Source organism: Diplotaxodon limnothrissa, linkage group LG3, assembly GCF_057381915.1.
Source record: "Diplotaxodon limnothrissa isolate DT_005_m linkage group LG3, D_limnothrissa_male_GT1.1, whole genome shotgun sequence".
NCBI lineage: Eukaryota > Metazoa > Chordata > Actinopteri > Cichliformes > Cichlidae > Diplotaxodon > Diplotaxodon limnothrissa.
Window position 1 is genome coordinate 17,573,577 of NC_140598.1, and position 21,577 is coordinate 17,595,153.

The 21,577-nt window shown below is 46.7% G+C and overlaps 2 protein-coding genes across 2 annotated transcripts; one reads left to right on the forward strand and one right to left on the reverse strand.

Annotated features, from left to right (window-relative positions):
- Positions 1-9,082: 9,082 nt before the first annotated feature.
- Positions 9,083-20,485, reverse strand: LOC146634732 (CST complex subunit CTC1-like). The gene is made up of 6 exons (XM_085349947.1): positions 20,408-20,485; positions 16,699-16,893; positions 16,441-16,496; positions 16,178-16,334; positions 15,359-15,479; positions 9,083-9,356 (listed from the first exon to the last, which is right to left on the reverse strand). The coding sequence occupies exons 1-6, from the start codon at positions 20,483-20,485 to the stop codon at positions 9,205-9,207; spliced, it is 759 nt and encodes a 252-aa protein (XP_085206073.1). The 3' UTR covers positions 9,083-9,204.
- LOC146634733 (E3 ubiquitin-protein ligase TRIM21-like) lies at positions 10,024-11,965 on the forward strand. The gene has a single exon (XM_085342469.1). The coding sequence runs from the start codon at positions 10,024-10,026 to the stop codon at positions 11,689-11,691; it is 1,668 nt and encodes a 555-aa protein (XP_085198595.1). The 3' UTR covers positions 11,692-11,965.
- Positions 20,486-21,577: the final 1,092 nt, after the last annotated feature.

Consider the following 21,577-nt stretch of genomic DNA (forward strand, 5'->3'; position numbering starts at 1 on the left):
CCTTCGTCTGGCCCAGCCTCAGAGCCTTCGCCTGGTCCAGCCTCAGAGCCTTCGCCTGGTCCAGCCTCCGAGTCTTCAGCCTCGCCTGGTCCAGCCTCCGAGTCTTCAGCCTCACCTGCCGCAGCTCCGGCCTGTGCCTCGTCTGCCGCAGCTCCGGCCTGTGCCTCGTCTGCCGCAGCTCCGGCCTGTGCCTCGTCTGCCGCAGCTCCGGCCTGTGCTTCGTCTGGTCCAGCCTCTGAGTCTTCAGCCTGTGCTTCGTCTGGTCCTGTGCCCACCGGGCCATGGCCAGCACGCCTGACACTGGAGAGCCGCCGCTGCCTTCCGCGCGGCCGGCCCCCTGAACTGCTCCGTCGTCTTCTTCGCCGCCGCCGCTGCCTTCCGCGCGGCCGGCCCCCTGAACTGCTCCGTCGTCTTCTTCGCCGCCGCCGCTGCCTTCCGCGCGGCCGGCCCCCTGAACTGCTCCGTCGTCTCCTTCGCCGCCGCCGCTGCCTTCCGCGCGGCCGGCCCCCTGAACTGCTCCGTCGTCTCCTTCGCCGCCGACGCTGCCTTCCGCGCGGCCAGCCCCCTGAACTGCTCCGTCGTCTCCTTCGCCGCCGCCGCTGCCTTCCGCACGGCCGGCCTCCGGACCAGCTCTGCCACCTGTGCCACCCGCCTGGTCGGCCCCCCGACCGTGTGACCCGTGAACTCTTGTGCCTGTGGGCTCTGGGTCGGCCCCCTGAACTTTATTTTGACTATGGTCATGTGCTCCTGTGTTTTCTGTTGTTTGTTTTGTTTCCCGTTCTGGTCCCTCCGTCCTGGTCCCCCGCCTCCCGCCCTGGGTGGGTTGTTTTCTGTTTTTGTTTTTGTTTCTCGGGTTTGGGCTGTCGGGAGCCAGCCCTTTAGGGGGGGGTGATGTCATGGTCCTGGGCCATGTGGGCCCAGTATTCTTAGTTCCTTGTATTTTTGTATTTCGTTCCTTATTTAGACCATGTTTTCTGAGTTGCCCTGTTGTGTTGTTCCCTAAGTGTTTTCCCTTCATGGCTTTTACCCCCTGTGTGCCCCTCTGTGTATCTGTGAGCCCTCGTCTCTCCTTATGTTTTATTCCATGTTTCCCCTGCCCTTTATGTCTAAGTTCTCCCCGTGCTCTCTCTCCCCCCTGTGTGCCCTCTATGTATTTATGAGCCCTCGTCTCCCTTTGTGGTTGTTTCATGTTTCCCCAGCCTGTTATGTCTGTGTTTTCCCCGTGCTCTCTCTCCTCCTGTCTGAACCTCTGTGCCTGTACCCGTCAGTGTTATGTTCACCCCGCCCTGTCTCGTTATGGTTATCTGTGTCACCTGTGTTCCCCGTGTGTTCCCACTTTCCTCGTTAACCCTCTGTGTATTTCTGTCTGCGTCTTCCTCTGTTCGGCGTCGCGTTCTCCCTCATGCCGTGTGTGGTTCTCCCCGTGTCTTCCGGTATATGTTACTTTAGCTTTTCCCAGTTTAGTGTAGTTTTGTATTGCTTTTGTATCATCGTTATTGTTTATCACTTATCAGCAATAAAGCTGCATTTTGAGTTTATCCCCCGTGTCTGTGAGTTTGCAATTTGGGTCCTCATCCTGCCTGCCACACGGCCGAAACATGACATTTCCTATATATCCCAAAAGGTTGATTTTGTTCATCTGTATGTAGCCTTTTCAATGGGAGAAACGTTTCATCACTCATCCAAGTGACTTCTTCAGTCTCAGCTGACTGCAGGTTTCCCCAATCTTATAAAGAGTACATTTGTACAATAAGTGAAACCAGTCCATTGAATGAACAATGGACTCTGAGGTCAGTTCCTTGATCATTAATCAGTAATATGATCTCCTACATAGGTTTCTCTTCATTTGCTCCCTGTTATATCCAATATTGAATTCACAATTCTGGTCCTCACATACAAGGTCTTGAAAAATCAGGCCCCATCTTATGTTAATGATCTCATAGTACTGTATCACCATATTAGAGCACTTCACTGTCACACTGCAGGCCTACTTGTTGTTCCTAGACTATTTAAAAGTAGAATGGGAGGCAGAGCCTTCAGTTTTCAGGCCCCTCTTCTGTGGAACCAGCTTCCAGTTTGGATTCGGGAGACAGACACTATCTCTACTGTTAAGATTAGGCTTCAAACTTTCCTTTTTGCTAAAGAATATAGTTCTTTAGCAGCATCAGCAGCAGCGGCCCGGTGTGCGTGCACCGTCACCAGAGCCATTACCCCGCTGCCTCATGAGCCAGTAGCAGTCAGAGTCGGAACAGTGAGGCTCACCACCAACACACCATTGGCTCACGCTTCATTGGCTTCCGCATCTTCGCCACCGCCTGACTGCACGGAGATGCCAGAGGCTGTTGACTTTGGTGAGGAGGAGCGGCAGCAGGTGCTACGGGCGTATCGGGAGGATGAGCTCCGATGGAAGCCCTGGCTTATCTCCGAGGAGGAGCACCCGCCAGCCGCCCCGCCCCGGACCGGCCGCTCATCCTCGCCGCCTCGATCAGACTACTCGTCTCCCGCTTCTTATTTGGCACGGATGTGGTCGGAAGATGAGGAGCCGGTCGCCACAGAAATCCAAGTTCCATCCACGACCACTTCAAAAAGGAAGCGGCGCTCACGTCGCCGTCGCTCATCGCTACGGCATGTCTCGCCCTCCACTGAGCAACACGAGGAAGCTGTGGGGGGCATGGATTTCGACCTCGAGGAGCGGCAGCGCGCCGCATGCGCGCAACTGGAGGAAGAGCTACGGGAGGAGCCATGGCTCGCTCCTAACTACGGAGAGGTTTTCCGTGGGACACACCTGGCCCTTGGGGGCCCCCGGAGTTGCCAGGAGCTCCCGCCTACCGCTCCTCCAACACTCGCCTCCTCAGCCTCTGCGATGCCGCAGGAGGCTTCGCCTTCCACGTTAACGGGGCCCACGGCCAAAAAGAAACAGCGTTCGCGTCGCCATCGCATCGCCCGACGCTCGGAGGTGAGTGAAACTGTCCAGTCACCCCAAGTTACCTCTGAGCGGAAGGCATGTGAGGTGGCTACAGACTTAGCCGGTGATGTGGCTAGTAATGAGCTATTCACCAAGCCACAGGCTAGAGACAGTTCTTCTCAGACTGCTTCACTCAATCCTGCAGGGACCACAGAATCTACACACAGACTGACAGGGTTTCCCACTGCCTTTTGTTTTAAAAGCGGTAGGGAGTGTCATGATCCTGGGTCTTTTGACCCAGTGTCTTAAGTTTGACTTTATTTTGTTCATTAGGTTAAGTTCATTTGTTATTAGATTCCCCTTGTGTATCCAACCCCGTTAAGTCTCCCTTGTCCTTCATGTGCTTCATGTCTGCGTTTCTTATGTTGTCATGTTTGCATTTCTTTATGTTTCCCATTTTATTTTGAAAGAGGTCCTGTGTTCCTGCATTTTGTTTTACTCTTCCCCTGTGGCGTTGTTATGTTCATGTTGATCTACTGTGCCTTTCTGTTCCATGTTTCAGGTCCCTATGTTCTGTCTCCCCCAGTCTGTTAAGTTCACATGTCTTGAGTTCCGTCAGTGTGTTTCCTGTTTTACTTTCAGTCTGTTCTATGTTAATGTTTCTAGTTTTGCTTCCCTTGCCTCGTCCTGCTTAATTACTCTCAGCTGTGCTCTCCTCCTGTGGCTCATTCCCCCTCGTTATCCCTCAGTGTATTTAAGCCCCATGTTTCTCTTTGTCAGTGTTGCGTCCTCCCTCATAGCTGTGTGATTTTTCCCTGTGGCTCCTTGTGCTTTAGTTTTCCCAGTTTAGTTTATTTTGTATTGTTTTTCGTGTCCCACTTCACGCCAGCAATAAAGCTGTGTTTTTTGAGTTTATCTTTTGACTCTGTGAGTTTGCGTTTGGGTCCTACTCCTGCCTGCACACAGCCGTATTGTGACAGGGAGGTGTTTCCTTTGGTGTCTCTTTCCGTGTCTGCAGTTCCAACCAAGTCTGAGTTGCCTGTGGCTAATTTCTTCCCTCCTGAGCCGGCCCTGCTCCTCCACCAGTCACTGAATGAAGGTAACGAAAGCATAACTAGTGCTCCGCTTTGCCCAGCTACACTTGTTTCTCACGAACTGGAAACTGTGAACGCTGATCATGAACCCATGTTAAGTCGTTGTGAGGTAAACATAACTGCAGATCCCGATGACCCAGACTGCGTAATGCCACAACGCGAATTCTGTCCTCCTGAAGGTAACACAGAGGGCGATTTTGAACGGTCTTGCTCCTGCACGATTACCTCCAATCAGGAGATAGAGGCTGACATCAGGGTTAATGTGACACCGTTTTCTCCTGTTTCCATGAACTCATCACTGGAGAAAATTCTGCTCTTGGACAATGAGGTTACCATTCACTCACAGCCTAAAGTGTCACCTGCCGCAGTTAATGGTTCAGGTGCCGTTTTATCTGTGTCTGTTTCTCAACTCAATATAGCCATCACTCCGAAGCCACAGATCACTACGGGTGCGGGTTCCAACAAACACATCCATCCAACACATCACAGTCATGTTACCACAGTGCCATTGGTTAGGTCCATACCTGTGTATTTACTGTTTGTCCAGGAGTCAGCTCCTGATGTTCTAAGCCTTGTTTGTATGGGTCGAATGGCAATTCTTCTTTTCCGTATGGTTGAACCAGCTCCTCTGAGCCGCACACTACCATCGATTAAGTCCAACCAGCTTATGTTGACCTCTCCTAGGACTACAGAGACTGGGCCGTTAACCTTTGAGCCACTTTGGACTGATGCAGACTCTGGGAACCTAATGATTGATGGCTCAGAACTGGTGGTCACTACCACTGTTCACTTCATGGTCTTTTGTGCCAAGATATTAAGCCCTATAGACTGTTTTTCACCTGCTCTCTCTCTCTCTGGGATTGTGCTTCAGCAGCCTGTGTTTCCTCAGCTCCTAGTCCAGCCAGGGGCCTCCATAACTGTTTGTCCTGCGTCTGCTGTTGGACTCCCGGGTGTGCCTATCCGGCACCCTGCGGCGACACCACCGCTTCACGTCACATCAGCTGGAGGGTCCGAGGGTCCCGTCCGACAGCCGTTTCTCATCTCCGCTGGCGACTCTGGTCAGCCCGGCCAGCACCTCCTCGTCTCCGCTGGAGGGTCGGAGGGGCCCGTTCAGCCTCCCGTCTCCGCTGGAGGGTCCGAGGGCAGCCAGCCTCCTGAACTGCTCCGTCGTCTCCTTCGCCGCCGCCGCTGCCTTCCGCGCGGCTGGTCTCCTGAACTGCTTCGTTGTCTCCTTAGCCGCCGCCGTCTTCCACGCGGCCGGCCTCCGGACCCGTTCTATGGCCGTCTTCCACGCGGCCGGCCTCCGGATCTGTTCTGTCGCCGTGGCCACCTTTCCCGCGGCCGGCCTCCGGAACGGTTGGACTGGACTTTTGTGCTGTCGCCTCTCGGTTTGGCCTTTGGGCCTCTTTGGACATTCGCCTCCCTGTTCTGGACTTTTTTGTGTATTTGTGGACTCAGTTTTGTTCTCATGCTCTTTGTTTTTTGTTCGTTTCGTTCCCTCCGTCCTGGTCCCCCGCCTCCCGCCCTGGGTGGGGTGTTTTCTGTTTTGCTTGCGTTTTGGTTCCTGGGTTTGGGCTGTCGGGAGCCAGCCCTTGTGGGGGGGGGGGGGGGGGGGGGATACTGTCATGGTCCTGGGCCATGTTGGCCCAGTATTCTTAGTTTCTTGTATTCCTGTATTTCATTCCTTATTTAGGCCATGTTTCCTGAGTTGTCCTGTTGTGTTGTTCCCTAAGTGTTTTCCCTTCGTGACTCTTACCCCCTGTGTGCCCCTCTGTGTATTTATGAGCCCTCGTCTCTCTTTGTGTTTATTCCATGTTTCCACTGCCCGTTATGTTTATGTTCTTCCTGTGCTCTCTCTCTCCCCTCCTGTCTGAAGCCCCGTGTACTTCCTGTTTTACTTTGTGACTCTCGCGCCCGTATACGTCATGTTATGTTCACCCCGCCCTGTCTTGTTATGGTTATCTGTGTCAGCTGTGCTCCCATGTGTGGCCAATCCCCTGATCATCCATCATGTGTATTTATTCTCTGTGTTTCATGTAGTCTGTGTCGCGTCGTCTGTGTTTCCACCCTCCGTGTTTCCATGCCCGGTCTTTTGTATCCCCAGCCATAGAATAGTTTGTTCCCAGTTTAGGTTTGTTTAGTTGCTACGCTTGTACTGCCCTCATTCTTGTTTGTTTCTTGATCATCAGCCACAATAAAAGGCTCGCTTTTGGTTAAAGTGCACTCCCGTATCCTCACTTGTGTTCGCACCTGGGTCCTCAACACACTCTCCACACGGTCTGCCACTGCGACCGTGACAACACATCTGATCAAACTGTGAGTCACAACTGAAGCTGCAGCATCACTCATTCATTTTTCTGTCTTTAGGCCCTGATGATGCTGTTTACGGTGAGGTGATCTTCAGAAGGTAGAGGAAATCTGGTGAGACAACAGGTAACCATGACAATCACACCTGTAAGTGAATTTATTTACCACCAAATGTGAAAAAAATGTCAAGTCAAAATTGAGTCAAATATGACTCCAAGGTTCCTCACAGTGTTCCTGGAGGCCAAGGTAATGCCATCCAGAGTAAGAATCTGCTTAGATACCATATTTCTAAGCTTTTCAGGGCCGAGTACAATAACCTCAGTTTGATCTGAATTAAGAAGCAGAAAGTTAGCATCCAAGTCGTTATGTCTTTAAGACATTCCTGCAGAGTCCTGCATTCTTAGAGGACTCTCCATTTACATGCACAAACTAGAGTCTATTAGATAGATATGATACAAACCACTGCAGCACAGTACCTGTAATACCTACAGCATGTTCTAATCGCTCTAATAGGATATTATGGTCGACAGTATCGAACGCTGCACTGAGGTCTAGCAGGACAAGCACAGAGATGAGTCCACTGTCAGAGGCCATAAGAAGATCATTTGTAACCTTCACTAAAGCTGTTTCTGTGCTGTGCTGAGCTCTGAAACCTGACTGAAACTCTTCAAATAAACCATTCCTCTGCAGATGATCTGTTAGCTGTTTGACAACTACTCTTTCAAGGATTTTTGATATGAAAGGAAGGTTGGAGATTGGCCTATAATTAATGTTGGTTTGTTGGCAGAAACATGTCTGTGATCGCTGTGTTGTTCTTTTTGATGCAGGATTTCATGTAACTCGGTGCTAAAATCATAACAATGAAGTTGAACAGTTCTAGTGCTCATGCGTCAGCTAGCATGCGTCAGCTAGCATGCGTCAGCTAGCATGCAGCCTGTTTCAGTTGCTCCTGCTTTTACTCTTTACTCTAATTTTTTCTTACTTATTTCTTTGTCCTTTACTGAGTGTGTTCATCTGTTTAAAAGCTTTCTTTTCAAACATGTGGATCGAGAGAGTTTTTGTTCTGCTGTTGCTTTCACTGAGGAATGGGAGCGCAGCACAGCAGCTACACACCAGAGATCAGCTGAGCCGCCTGATGCTGCTGTTGCAGATTAACTGGTGTCTCAGATTAACTGGAGACGGTCAAACAGATGTGTGACAGACTTTAAGGAGCTGCTGCCAACAAACCAGCAAATAAACACTGAATATTTCATGTGTGACATTTGTGAGGTGGCCTTAAACACAGTCCGTCAGTCTTTTTGCTCTTGAACAGTGAAATATTAAAAACTGTCTGGAGTTTATTTGGTGATGTTCTCGTGCACGAGGCGAAAACAGCAAACAAACGTCACAGTAAATCTTTCCAGCTGATGTTAGGCATCCTCCACCTGCTGAATCCACTTCAGCCTCTTCCTGCTCATGTTCCTGTTTAGAGGCACAGTCGGCCTGTAAATGGAGAAAACTGAACACAGGAATATTTGGATTTCCTTCTTTTTCTCTGCTCATGTTCAACTTGTCTGATTCAAGCTGGGAATATTTATTAGAAACAAAGTGAATAATATTATTTTATTATCACGTTGATGCAGCACATGGTTCAGTTAGCTTTGTATAAACACGTGTTAGAAATGTTCTTCAATCAGCTCTTTTTACTCTCATTTCACAGCCAGTACTTTTTACTTTTACTTGAGTAAAGAAGTTGAATTAGTACTTGGAGTATTTTTAACAGTAGTACTTCTACTTCAGTACACACTGTGTGTACTTTTACCACCTGTGTCTGAGACCTCCTTCAGGGTCCAGCTGAAGCTCTCAGTCTGCTGTGGAAAAAGGAAATCCAGGTGAGTTTCTCCTGATCACCTGAGGCCGTCATTACTGTGTGAACCCACACACCACTCCTCACTCCTCCCACCCGCTGCACACAGTCACTGAGTACAGACCGGCTGATTCCTGTAAAGGGAGAGGCAGGAAGAGGCGGAGCAACAGCTGAAAAACAAGAAGCCCAACGTCATTTTGCAGAAGTGAAAGTGTGAGAGAGCAGCAGCAGAGCTGCAGTCGAGTCCTGTTTGTCTCTAAAAGAAGATTCACTGGAGTCCATCAGGTTCCTCTCAGCAACAGTGGTGAGTGCAGCTGATCACACTTCCTGCTTCTACACAAATCTTCACTCTGTTCACTTCATCAGGACTCATCACAGTCACACTGGATCCATAGAAAGCTGCTCATGTAACCACAGATCCACTGTAGGAGCATCGAGCTGCTGCTTCAGTCTCACTGTGGCTCTGCTCAGGACTGTGGACTCAGGCTGTGCTCTGGACTTCAGACTGACTCCACACTTCCTGGTTATTCATCACTTCCTGTTCCTCTTAGATTGATTCTGGATCTGATTGATCATAAGGATTACAGACGTGAAAACACCGATTTATTCTTTATTGATATAAAGCCTTTGATACTGTAAACCAGCAGATTTTGGTCAGTACTTCAAAAAGTCATTCACACATTTTACAAAGATTATCTGACTTAGTGTATCCTGTAAGAGTCACAGATGATCCTCAATCATTCAGAAAACAGTCGATGCTGCACTTTATAACTTTGTGTGGAAACATGAATCTCATTATTTAGACAGATGTGTTTGAATCATCCTGATAATCAGGCTTTAAACATGTCAGAGTTCCACACATCAGCTGTGATATTCAAGCTGACCTGGATCAAACATGTCATCAGACACAAACATAGATGATGCTGTTTAATCCCAAAGCTTATTTAAACAAACTGGAGGACAGAATTCCTCCTTAAATGGGATTTTGATCAAATCCACTGATCTCGTTTTCACACACAGGCTTTATCATGGTGGCTTCTTCTCTACTAACATCAATCTTTGATTTGGACAAACAAATATGTGAAACACAAAAATAAATCAATGTTTTCTGAGGATCCAGAATAACATGAATGATGTATCCCAGCGAGTGACTGGAAAAGTTCATCTTCTTCCACATCCTGAGTTTGTGAGGATGTTCCAGTATCTGTGAGAGAAAACAGGACAGTTTTTACTGACGCACAAATGGACCAAATATACAGACACCTCTGAATAAACATGTTCTCATCAATGCCATTAAAATACTGGATCAACAGTTAATAACACATTTCTGAGGTTTGTGATTCATCGTCCTCCTCACTGTCAGCTCTACTGGAACAGTCACTGTTTAATATTAATGGCTCGTTGATCTGGACGTACAATAAGAAGTATTCAGTCACCAACAAGGTCGAAGTTTACTTCACAGTGATTGATGGAAAATATCCAACAAACTGATTTATTCAAGTATACAAATGATCTGGATGAATCTTGGACCTTCTGTAAAACAGAGAAACAATTTCACATCTTTGTAACGACTGTATTTATCTTCATCCCCAAACGTTGATCCTGTCCATCTGGACGCTGCACTGTACAGCAGACACTACGATGTTAGGTTTGTGTTTGGATGAACCAGTTTGTGTCTGAGTGTGTTGCTGGGTCTCCACCAGTTACTCTGAGAACTGAAGAAGCTTCTCTGATGAAACGTCTTCAAAGAAGTCCAGACGCTTTTCTCTCCAAGCTCCTCAGACTACTGACGCTTGTTTCTCTCTTTGTAAAATGAAATTTAGTGAATTTTGAATCAAATGTTTCTCTTCTTTCTCCCTCAGAGTGCAGACATGTCTGCTGCCAGCAATCTGAGATCTGAAGATCAGTTTCTGTGCTCCATCTGTCTGGATGTGTTCACTGATCCAGTCTCTACACCATGTGGACACAACTTCTGCAAAACCTGCATCAGTCAGCACTGGGACATGAGTCAGAGCTGTCAGTGTCCCATGTGTAAAGAGACTTTCTACACTCGACCTCAGCTGAGGGTCAACACCTTCATCTCTGAGATGGTTGCTCAGTTCAGACGTGAAGCTCAGCAGAAAGCCAGCAGCAGCAGCTCAGAGCAACAAGCTGCCAAACCAGGAGAAGTTCCCTGTGACGTCTGCACTGGAACCAGACTGAAGGCCCTGAAGTCCTGCCTGGTGTGTCAGACCTCCTACTGCCAGACTCACCTGGAGCCTCATCTGACAGTGAAACGTCTGAATAGACATCAGCTGGTTGATGCTGTGGAGAACCTGGAAGGCAGGATGTGCACGAAGCACGATAACCTTCTGCAGCTGTTCTGTAAGACCGACCAGACATGTGTCTGCGTGTTCTGCCCTGTTTTAGACCACAAGAACCACGAGTTTGTTCCTCTGAGAGAAGAATATGAAGGAAAGAAGGCAGAGCTGGAGAAGACAGAGGCTGAGATTCAGCAGATGATCCAGAAGAGACGACTGAAGATTCAGGAGATCACAGAGTCGGTGAAGATGAGTAAAGATGCTGCAGACAGACAGAAAGCAGAAGGTGTTCAGGTCCTCACGGCTCTGATGGAGTCTGTTGAGAGACGCCTGAAGGAGCTCATGAAGGAGATCGAAGACAAACAGGAAGCTACAGAGAAACAGGCTGAAGGTCTCATCAAAGATCTGGAACAGGAAATCTCTGAGCTGATGGAGAGAAGCTCTGAGGTGGAGCAGCTCTCACGCTCTGAAGACCACCTCCACCTCCTCCAAAGCTTCTCCTCCCTGAAAGCTCCACCCAGCAAGGACTGGACAGAGGTCAGAGTTCATCCACCATCATATGAGGGGACTGTGGGGAGAGCTGTGGCTCAGCTGGAGGAGACAGTCTGGAAACCCATGAAGAAGAAGCTGTTAGAGGCTGAGCTGCAGAGGGTGCAGCAGCATGAGGTGGATGTGACTCTGGATCCTGATACAGCTCATCCTAATCTCATCCTGTCTGATGATGGAAAACAAGTGTATGATACTGATGTGGAGAAGAAACTTCCAGACAACCCAGAGAGATTTTCTTACTGTGTTAATGTTTTAGGAGAGAAGAGTTTCTCTTCAGGCAGATTTTACTTTGAGGTTCAGGTTAAAGGAAAGACTGAGTGGGAATTAGGAGTGGCCACAGAGTCGATCAACAGGAAGGGACAAATCACACTGAGACCTCAGGATGGTTTCTGGACTGTAGTGCTGAGAAATGGAAATGAGTACAAAGCTGCTGCTGACCCTTCAGTCCCCCTCTGTCTCCATCCTGGTCCTGAGAAGGTGGGGGTGTTTGTGGATTATGAGGAGGGTCTGGTCTCCTTTTATGATGTAGGTGCTGCAGCTCTGATCTACTCCTTTACTGGCTGCTCCTTCACTCACAAACTCCACCCATTCTTCTGTCCCAGTTTGAATGATGGAGGTAAAAACGCTGCACCTCTGATCATCTGTCCTGTCAATCAAACTGATCAACGACTGATTTTATTGGATGAATGATTGATTTTTCTTGAAGGGAACAAATGAACATATTGAGTGTAAATCCTCTACAGTCTCCATGTTTCTATAGAATCTGATCATCAGGACTCTGATTCACACTTTGATTCTCATGGAGTTTGATTTGAACAGAAGAAAAGTTGAATCAGGAAATGTTCCCACTGATGGAGACTCGAGCTGAAGAGCAAATATCAGAGAACAAATGTCCAAAAGCTTCATTTCCAATAAAGTTTGTTCAATGCTTTGAGTGAATCCAGACTCATGTGTGGCTGTTATACGGAGCATCAGAGTCCAGCTGAGTTGTGTTGGATACAAACTGCTTATTTTGGCTCTGTGAGGAGTTTTGTTCACTGAAAACTGATGAGACGGATAATATTCAAAGAACTCTGTAGAGATTCATGCATCCATGTTCTCCACCTGCAGGTGTGGAGGAGAAAGGTGGAGCACAGACTGCTGCATCCTTCCAGTCACATCATTTTGATGATTATATTTGCATGTTGTGATGATTTGGGTTAAAGACAAACAGAGTTGAACGGCTGCAGTCACAGCATGAAGACGATGCTGAAGCTGAGCTGTCAGTGAACATGTTTCACTGTGATTTGATTTGAAGAATAGAAAGTGTGTGTGGCTGCTGACAGCTGCAGTCTCTGCTAGTCTGCATAACACACACACAACTTTCCCCCTGAGGCAACGATGCAGCAACAACACAACAGCTGCAGACACACACACGATTGTGCGCTCCCTTTCAGTCTGAACTCTCAAACACACAAACAAACTCTATCAATGTCGTACTGTTAAAGAACTCCTCCTTCTTCAGTAACAATGATTTGAGGTCTCTACCAGTGTCTCTTGTTTTGACCTTTGACCTCTTTATTCCTTATAACCAAAAAAACCCTTTTATCTGATATTTTCACCTTATTGATTGATTATATATATCTATTATATTTTCTCACCTTACCTTATTTTGACCTTTGACCTATGTCCTTGTTAGCCTTGATCTTCCTTCATCAAACGTGAAATTTCTTTCACCTTTGAACTTAAAGCTTAAATCAAACCTTTGTTAAAAAGCTTCTTACCAACTTGTAATTCCAACTCTCTGCATTAAACACGTATCTTATCATATAAACACTGGATCACTGAGAGAACTTTAGGCAGAACCAAATGAAGCAGCTGACCTCGTCAAACTCACAGCGACAGTAACTGACAGTGAATTATTTTAATCTTCTTCATTGTATTTGTTAGAAACATTTATTTTCCTTTAATTGGACTTTGGTTAAGTTCAATCCGATGTATTAACCGACCTTTGAGGTGAAGTGCAGCTGCGAAGAACGCTACGGCAGGCAATGAGGTGCGTTTAATGTCGCTCTGTTAATTTGAGCGTCCATAAATTGAATGTCTTATTTTTTCTTACTTTATTATTGCTCATTTATTGGAGAATTTGGCCATTTAATCAAGATAGATTTTATGTTGTTGGTGGTAAAGATCTGGATGGATATTTTACTTTATTCTGTGTTTCTATTTTTCAGTTTTACTTTTCAAGACTTGGTGAATTGCCTTTTTCTACTTTTTGTTTAGTTTTGTTAAAATTAGCAGCAGTGAGAAGTGTTGTTGTCGGTCTTGAATATATTTGATGTAGCCCATACTGTTAAGGTAAGTGTCATGTTTTTAGTTGTTAGTCTGATGAAGAATCTTTTATTTTTCTCCAAAAGTTGATTGTGTTTATCTGGACATAGTGTTTTTCAGGTCCAGCTGAATGCAGGTTTCCCCAGTCTTATACGTTGTGACAGCCACTATGGTGTGGTGTCCCTTTAAGACACCCAAGTCGAGGGTTGATGGTGTCATCAGTTTGTGCCGCTGCTCTCTCTCTGGGATTATGAGGACACGTGCCTGCACGCTTCTGCTTAACGAGGGACGGATTTACGTTTTCTTCTTGTTTTGTTTGCAACGCTTGGGTTGTATGAACGCTGGGCGTTATGTTGTTGAGCCGCAGCCGTTCAGCCGGGCTTTTATATGGTTGTTGAAGAAGGCGTATTAAAGAACCACCGTGGATTACCGATACCAGCGTGGGTGTGTGTTCTTCCGACTAGCCTGCTAGGTGTTTTGCCGCCTCCTCTCAACCACGCAACACAACCCAACGTTCCAACGTGTCAGGAGCATCAGCACAGCTGAAATGCATTTTTTCTACGCACCGCGTCTCTGTGGCTTTTAAACCCCAAAACACGCTACAACAAAAATGGGTCCACCCCAAGGATGGGGTCCCCCGGTGTAGTTTCCACTGTGAGAGACTGTGGGCTTCCTCAGAGTGAGGCTGAGAGCGGCAGGCCCAGGTGGAGTCTGACCCGTGGCCCTTCAGATAAAGCTGAAAAAGGCCAATATATGATATTAAATATAAAATATAATTAAAAAACAACATCAGAATGAACAACGAGCTGCTGTTAAGAACTCCCGACGTCCATCCAAGGCCCGATTGGTTTCTGTTTCCATGACAACAACAACCGTATGTGGAAAAGACCAAAAACTGAAGCGGTGAAAAAGTTTTGTTGCAGATTAACTATTAACTTTATGTTATTCATTGTCAGCTCGTGCCATCATTAAAGCATGTTAGAACACACATGTAGGATTTCACAAATCATCGCTCCTAAATTTAATCGTCTCCATAACAACTGTGTGTACGTGTTCGCTTTGAAAACATCACATTCTTTATGTTGGTTGGTTTAGACGAGTGATCTCCAGGATGAATGAGGGCAGAGGCCCGTTTCATGGAGACTGTTTAAGTGTAAACCTGGATTAAAAGCCACATTTGAACACCTTCATCAGAGGCTGTGACCATGTTGAAGGACTGATGCTGACGTGCTCTGACACTCATTAGCATAGAAAACAAAGTGGTGAAAGCACAGAGCCCTGAGGAGCTCCACTGGACGGTCTGTTCACAGAACATTTAATTATTTCACTTTTATTTACATGCAAAACAGCCTCAGAGAGAACAGCTGTTTCAGAGCTGCCAGCTTTATTGGAAAGATGAACTGAAATCCTAAAATAGTCCAATTCATGACAAACTGACACGGTGAAATGTTGCAGGATTCAAATGTGTCGATGGATGAACTCTTTCAGTATAAGATGCAATAATACAAAACACATGAAGGTGAGGAGGAATTCATTTAAAGTAAGTGTGATTTAAAGAGGACTGATTCTTTCCTGGTCAGGCTGAAGCTTTCACCGTCTGACCTCTGTAAACAAACCGAAACACGTTCAGTGTTTAGTTTTACCAATTAGGTTTCATGAATCACCATCTGAGAACGTCTCCGATGTGGGCGCCACTCACAGGGATCACTTCCTGTAGAAGGGTCACATGACCTGTTAAACCCAGAGAGCTTCGTGTGACCTCTGACCCTGATCACCAGCGTCAGGGTCAGTGAAGGTGAGATACCGTGTGACAGGAGGAGGAACTATAAAGTTTTATTTGTACGAACACGTAGAACAGATGAAGTCAGAACGAAGCAGGTGGAGCTCAGTCAGGGTGGAGGTGCAGACAGGTGAGCTGAAGGGGAGGAGCCAGTCTGGTCAGGAACTCTCTGTCTCCTCGAGTGAACCTCCTCACCTCTGAAACACACACACACACTCTGAAGGTTGCAGTCAGGGTGGTGAGGGTGGTGTGTGAGGGTGGGGTTACCTTCTGGTCTCTGGTTGGTGTGTTTCCTGCAGGTGAGGCTGAGCGGCCGAATCATGACATCGCTGCTGCACAGACACAACAGGAAGTGGAGGAGGAAGTCGTCAGCGTCCCCGTCACACACCTGAGACAGACACAGAGGTTATGTCTCTGCAGACTCACGGCTCGGCCCTGTGGAAACGTCCTGCAGGACGCCTGTTTCTCTCTGTGGTGGCCCCCCCACAGCGTCCCCACCGTGCTTCACTGTGTGGACGCTGTTCTTTGGGTTGTAGCTGCATCTTCTTCTCGTTTCACCTCCTCTGACCACAGGACGTTTCAGTCTTTTAACACAGCTCCACCTGTGGGTGGAGGGGCCCTGTGGGTTCTCCTGGTGTGACCCGAGTCCTAAATGCCTCTCGCTGTCCTGCCCCTCCCCTGTGGTCTCCACCCTCCATGTGGGAGGTGTGGCGTTCACAGTCAGCCCTGATTACCCTCAGAACTACACCACCTGCTGCTTCATCAGGTCGAGTGGGTGGAGTCAGGGGCACGACCTGAGTCTCGCTGAAACACACGGCTGTAAGGCCCCTCCCTCCTGTTCACGTGAGCCCAGCGTGGGTCCGTCACACCTACAGACTTTTAAAGGTGGAAGTGGCCACGCCCCCAAACCAGTTCAGCAGTAAGGTGTGAGCAGATGGAGCTGTTACCAGGATACAAACAGGATGTGTCCTTTCACAGTTAAAGCCTCATCTTAAATTTTAAAGACAAAATAAAGTCTAAAGACGACGATGAGCACGTGACTCACCTGTGACAGGTTAACATATACACCTGACAGGTGCTACTGACCTGGCTCTGCCCACGAGGGAAGACTCTGATGTGACCTCTGACCCTGAGTGCTCTCTGAAGCCCCTCCCACTGAGCATCAGCCAATCCCAGCAGAGCAGGAACCAGAGCAGCTGAGAACCAGACGTGAGCCTCACCTGTCCCGTCATCGATCACCAGCCTAATCGAAGAGCAGAGCCACATGGTTTGATCATGTGACTGTCACCTGACTCATCCAGGTGATTAACACGTATCAGCAGGTGAGCTCAACAGGAAGCTGCTCTTACTTTGCTTTGGACTGAAACACTGACGAGGTCGAGTGACACTGAGAGCTGCTGCAGCCCTGAGAGAGAGAGAGCAACAGGTAAACACACACACCTGAAATCGTGAGCAGTTTCCTCCAAAACGACACTTTACTTACTGCACCAACACTAACACGCCACCAACACGCTAACAACACATGAAGCACTCTGAGTACTTTCACTGCACCCGAGAAACTGACACTAAACACATCCTGTACACACTGTGTGTATTTTATGCAGTACCTGTGTGTACACGCTGCCACACAGCGAGCAGCTCCACTGCAGTTGCAGGAACAGGAAACACACCACGTGACCTTTGACCTGTCCCACAGCGCACCTCTGCTTGCTGCTCAGAGCCCACTCTCCTGCTCTTGTTTTTCCTGTAACAGACTCCTCCGCTCCTCCCTCCTCCTCCTCATCTCCACACCTGCACCTCCTCTAATCCTGTGAACTCTCCTGCTCTTGTTTGGCCTGTAACAGACTCCTCCGCTCCTCCCTCCTCCTCCACCCTCGTGCTGGTTGTAGCAGGTCTGGTTTCGGTGGTTCTTCTTGTTCTGCTGGTTTGGGGAGTTCTCTGGAGGAAACAGAATGAAATCTTTCAGAGTTTAAAGCATGATATCAAAGCTAGAAGGTCTCCTGACTGCAGACTGGGAGCTGACGCCACAGTAGAGCGGGTAGAACAGGAACCAGTGTGAAACAAACTCTGGATCAGCTGAAGGCTTTTCAGCAAGTTTTTAGGACGTCCTGATAATAATGAATTACGGTCGTCCAGCCTGGAAGTAATAAATGCAGGAACTAGATCTTCAGCACCACTCTGAAACCCTGTGAATGTGTTGGTGTGTTTCTTTGTTCAGGAGCGCTCCACTCCTCCTCTCCTGTACATGTGAACAGTGATGTCACCATCAGACAGAGAGCCAATAGGAGAGCTGCGTGTGCTCTCATAACACACACACAGTTTCTCAGGTAGATGATCCTGTGTGTGTGTTTTCTAGCTAAAAGTCCTGATGATCCAGATGTTATCTACTCTGATGTGAGGACTCGCACTTCAGGTACAGATGATGATGACGATGGTTCAGTGTAGTGATGAAGGACACACACCTTCTTCAGTCTGAGTAACTTCCACAGTGGGAGCTGCTGAGAAGGTTCATCTCTGTTTGATGTTTTGTTCTGATACTGATACTTTTGATTCTCTCTGAACACAGATGTGCTCTTTTTAAAATCAGTGAGCACAGTTAGTGTGACTTCATTCATCCTTCAGAGGAAAAGTCTTTAACAGAGATGATGGTTCAGAGTCAGTTTGGAGATTAAAAAAATATTTGGAGACTGCAGGGGATCCAGAGTGTCTGTATACGTCATGTTATGTTCACCCCGCCCTGTCTTGTTATGGTTATCTGTGTCAGCTGTGCTCCCATGTATGGCCAATCCCCTGATCATCCATCATGTGTATTTAGCCTCTGTGTTTCATGTAGTCTGTGTCGCGTCGTCTGTGTTTCCACCCTCCGTGTTTCCACGCCCGGTCTTTTGTATCCCCAGCCATAGCATAGTTTGTTCCCAGTTTAGGTTTGTTTAGTTGCTACGCTTGTACTGCCCTCATTCTTGTTTGTTTCTTGATCATCAGCCACAATAAAAGGCTCGCTTTTGGTTAAAGTGCACTCCCGTATCCTCACTTGTGTTCGCACCTGGGTCCTCAACACACTCTCCACACGGTCTGCCACTGCGACCGTGACAACACATCTGATCAAACTGAGTCACAACTGAAGCTGCAGCATCACTCATTCATTTTTCTGTCTTTAGGCCCTGATGATGCCGTTTACGGTGAGGTGATCTTCAGAAGGTAGAGGAAATCTGGTGAGACAACAGGTAACCATGACAATCACACCTGTAAGTGAATTTATTTACCACCAAATGTGAAAAAAATGTCAAGTCAAAATTGAGTCAAATATGACTCCAAGGTTCCTCACAGTGTTCCTGGAGGCCAAGGTAATGCCATCCAGAGTAAGAATCTGCTTAGATACCATATTTCTAAGCTTTTCAGGGCCGAGTACAATAACCTCAGTTTGATCTGAATTAAGAAGCAGAAAGTTAGCATCCAAGTCGTTATGTCTTTAAGACATTCCTGCAGAGTCCTGCATTCTTAGAGGACTCTCCATTTACATGCACAAACTAGAGTCTATTAGATAGATATGATACAAACCACTGCAGCACAGCACCTGTAATACCTACAGCATGTTTTTCAGGCCCCTCTTCTGTGGAACCAGCTTCCAGTTTGGATTCAGGAGACAGACACTATCTCTACTGTTACATCCCCCAGGAGGATGTCTCTTCTCCCTATTAACCCTTTGTTTTGTCCAGGCTCCACCTCCTCTGTTCTGATTGGATGTTGCGCAGAGTCTGGCTGATTGGTAATCAGCAGAGCACTATTTAAGGCCTGTGGAGCTGTGCTTCTGGGCCCTCCGGCCATTTTGGTTGCCATACTTGTGCAGTCTTGCATGCCTTTGTATTTTGTGTGAGCATTATTGTTTCATGTTCAGACTGCTTGTAGGGGAGAGCTGCCTTTTGTTTTGACACCCTGTTTTCTCCTGTTTATGTGTTGTTAGGTAGGTTATGGTTATAGGTTGTATATTTTGTTTCTTTGGAGTTAGGTAAGTTTCTTTTATTTCTACGTCAGGGATGTTTTGTTTGTTATGTTGGCCTTGGCCGGAGGTTTCTTCCTGTTAAAAGGGAGTTTTTCCTTCCCACTGTTGCCAAAGTGCTGCTCATAGGGGGTCATATGATTGTTGGGTTTTTCTCTGTATCTATGAAGCGCCTTGAGGCGACTTTTGTTGTGATTTGGCGCTATATAAATAAAATTGAATTGAATTATTAGAGATAGGTTGATCATATTTAAGATTGAAGCATTAATTAATGGCAGGACTTTTTTGAGCAGTCTAGTAGGAATGGGCTCTAATTATGAGATGAAAGCAGATGAAATAGCAGATATACTTGGAAAAAAAGTTTGTTTGTTTTTTGTTTTGTCATGTTTTCTCAATGAGCCTGTAGGGGGCACTACAGATATAACTTAACTGACTAATCTCCAAAAGTTGATTCTGTACATCTGGACGTAGCGTTTTCACACGAGATTTACGTACCTGGATGAGCATGCATCAAGACATAAACTGAGTAATAATAAAAATTGTGGTGCTCTATAAATAGTGAACAGCTGACATCAGTGATGTTTGTCTCTGAACAGGAAACTGAGGACACACTCGGTCTGATGGACGACCTTCATCCTTCACTCTGCTCCTCTTCTTCTCTTTGTTTCTCCTGAAGCTCAGTTGTTGTATTGTTTACCATGAACAGCTGCACAAAACATTGATTAAACCTAGCTGGTCTGTTTTTGTGCAGATATGATCTGAAACATGAAATTTACACAAATGAAGAAAAAGAGTCAGAATAAGGAAATAAATATACCTATGACATTTGAATATCACAATGAAATAATTCTGTAAAATGAGCTGTACTCTCAGGATATTTTTAGTAATTCAGTTACTCACAGACAGTCAGTGACGGCTCCTCTCCTCAGCTTTTCTGCTGCCATCAGATGCTTGTTGTTGGAAATCTCACTCCTCATGCACTGGTATGGCACTTGGTGACAGCAGGAAGGAAGAACTCCCATTAAAGGGGAAGTTTTAAGACTGTTTTATTTTTCTGTATGAAAAAATAAAACAGAACATCAGCATCTGTTCTATGGGAAGCAGGGAAAGCTGTGATGAGAGGTAGAATAATTTCTTTCTCATCACATAAAAAGATAGAAGAAAATGTGGGGCAGCATCTCCCTCACTTGAAAAACAAAGCTTGTCATAACTGATGGCAATTTAAGGGAGAAACATATTAAGATAAAATTCTGCTGGTGGAAATCACATATTGCCACAGTCTGGGACCAAACTCTTGCGTCCAAGATGAGAACTCTCACCCTCCCAGAAGGGAGCTTTTCAGAAACTTCCTCCAGGATTGCCATCATTTCATTTTCGATTTCTCCGTCCTGATTCATTTTTGTACTAGGTAAATCCCCCCCCCCCCCTTTTTTTGAGATATGCACATTCGTTTAAATTCTGAAACTTAAATACTTATATTTAGATTCTGCTGTTGTTGTTGAATTGATTCATCCGAGTTTTGTGATCAATTAACCAGTATCTGTCCAACAGTTTCTGGCCTCATCTCTAAAATCCCTAACTCAATTTAAATGTGTCCAACACCCAAGGTCCAACCTTTGCTGCCCAAAAAAGCGCAAATAAAGTGGTCCAACCACTAGCTTATTCCAGGATGCCCTGTACCCCACAGTTAAGCCACACTGAACTAATCCTCTTCGCCGAGAGGTCAATGTCGCGGCTCCACGACAAGGAGGGAGCGTAAACTCCGGGCTATGCGCTTCTTAGCAGTCCAACCGTCGTTCTGGAATAATTTATAATACTTTGGAACAACAGTAAAACACCCAAAAAAGTGTAAGACTGAAGCAGGTCCAACCTTATAACCAGTAGGGACTCTAACCCAAAAAATAACCAAATTCCCAAATATACTAAATTCACTCAGCAGTCCAACTGCTTTAAATCCTCATTAGCGGTCCAACCGCATTAAATCCTTTTTAGCAGTCCAACTGCTTTAAATCCTCATTACTATCATGAGATTTTCACCAAAATCAAAACAGACATTCACCAGTAATTTCAGGGAGTAGACTTTTATTTTTTGTCCAATTTGTCACACTTTGGAAACAGGTAGTGCCTTACCTTTGGATAAGCCGGCTTATGCCCACTCACTTCGACCACTGGCACTCGTGCCTGCCCGTCTGACCACCTCGGACCCCGGATTTCTCCGTCCAAGCCTCCAACTCACTCTCCCTCCTTAACAACCGGACGAGCCCCCAAATGTTAAGGGTTCAAATATTAAGGAGGAATATAGGAGGAAATCCAAATAACAACACTGGTCCGGCCGGATTAGTCAAAACGATGATTTTAATGAACACACGTGTGGGAGATGAATCCTGCACGCACACAGCATTGATCTCTCCCTAACAAAGCATAAGCAGATGTTTTATACCATCAGGGTTTAGATTTACTGACGCCCCTTCAACGTCAAACAAATACAA

What these genes read in the sequence shown, in the direction of transcription:
- LOC146634733 (XM_085342469.1), top strand. Translation starts at nt 10,024, where the DNA reads ATGTCTGCTGCCAGCAATCTGAGATCTGAAGATCAGTTTCTGTGCTCC.
- LOC146634732 (XM_085349947.1), bottom strand. Translation starts at nt 20,485, where the DNA reads ATGAATCAGGACGGAGAAATCGAAAATGAAATGATGGCAATCCTGGAG. An exon ending in GTGTTTCAGTCCAAAGCAAA is followed by an intron (nt 16,335 to 16,440) that starts GTAAGAGCAGCT and finishes CTCTTCGATTAG; the next exon opens with GCTGGTGATCGATGACGGGA. An exon ending in CACCAACCAGAGACCAGAAG is followed by an intron (nt 9,357 to 15,358) that starts GTAACCCCACCC and finishes TTTCTCTCACAG; the next exon opens with ATACTGGAACATCCTCACAA.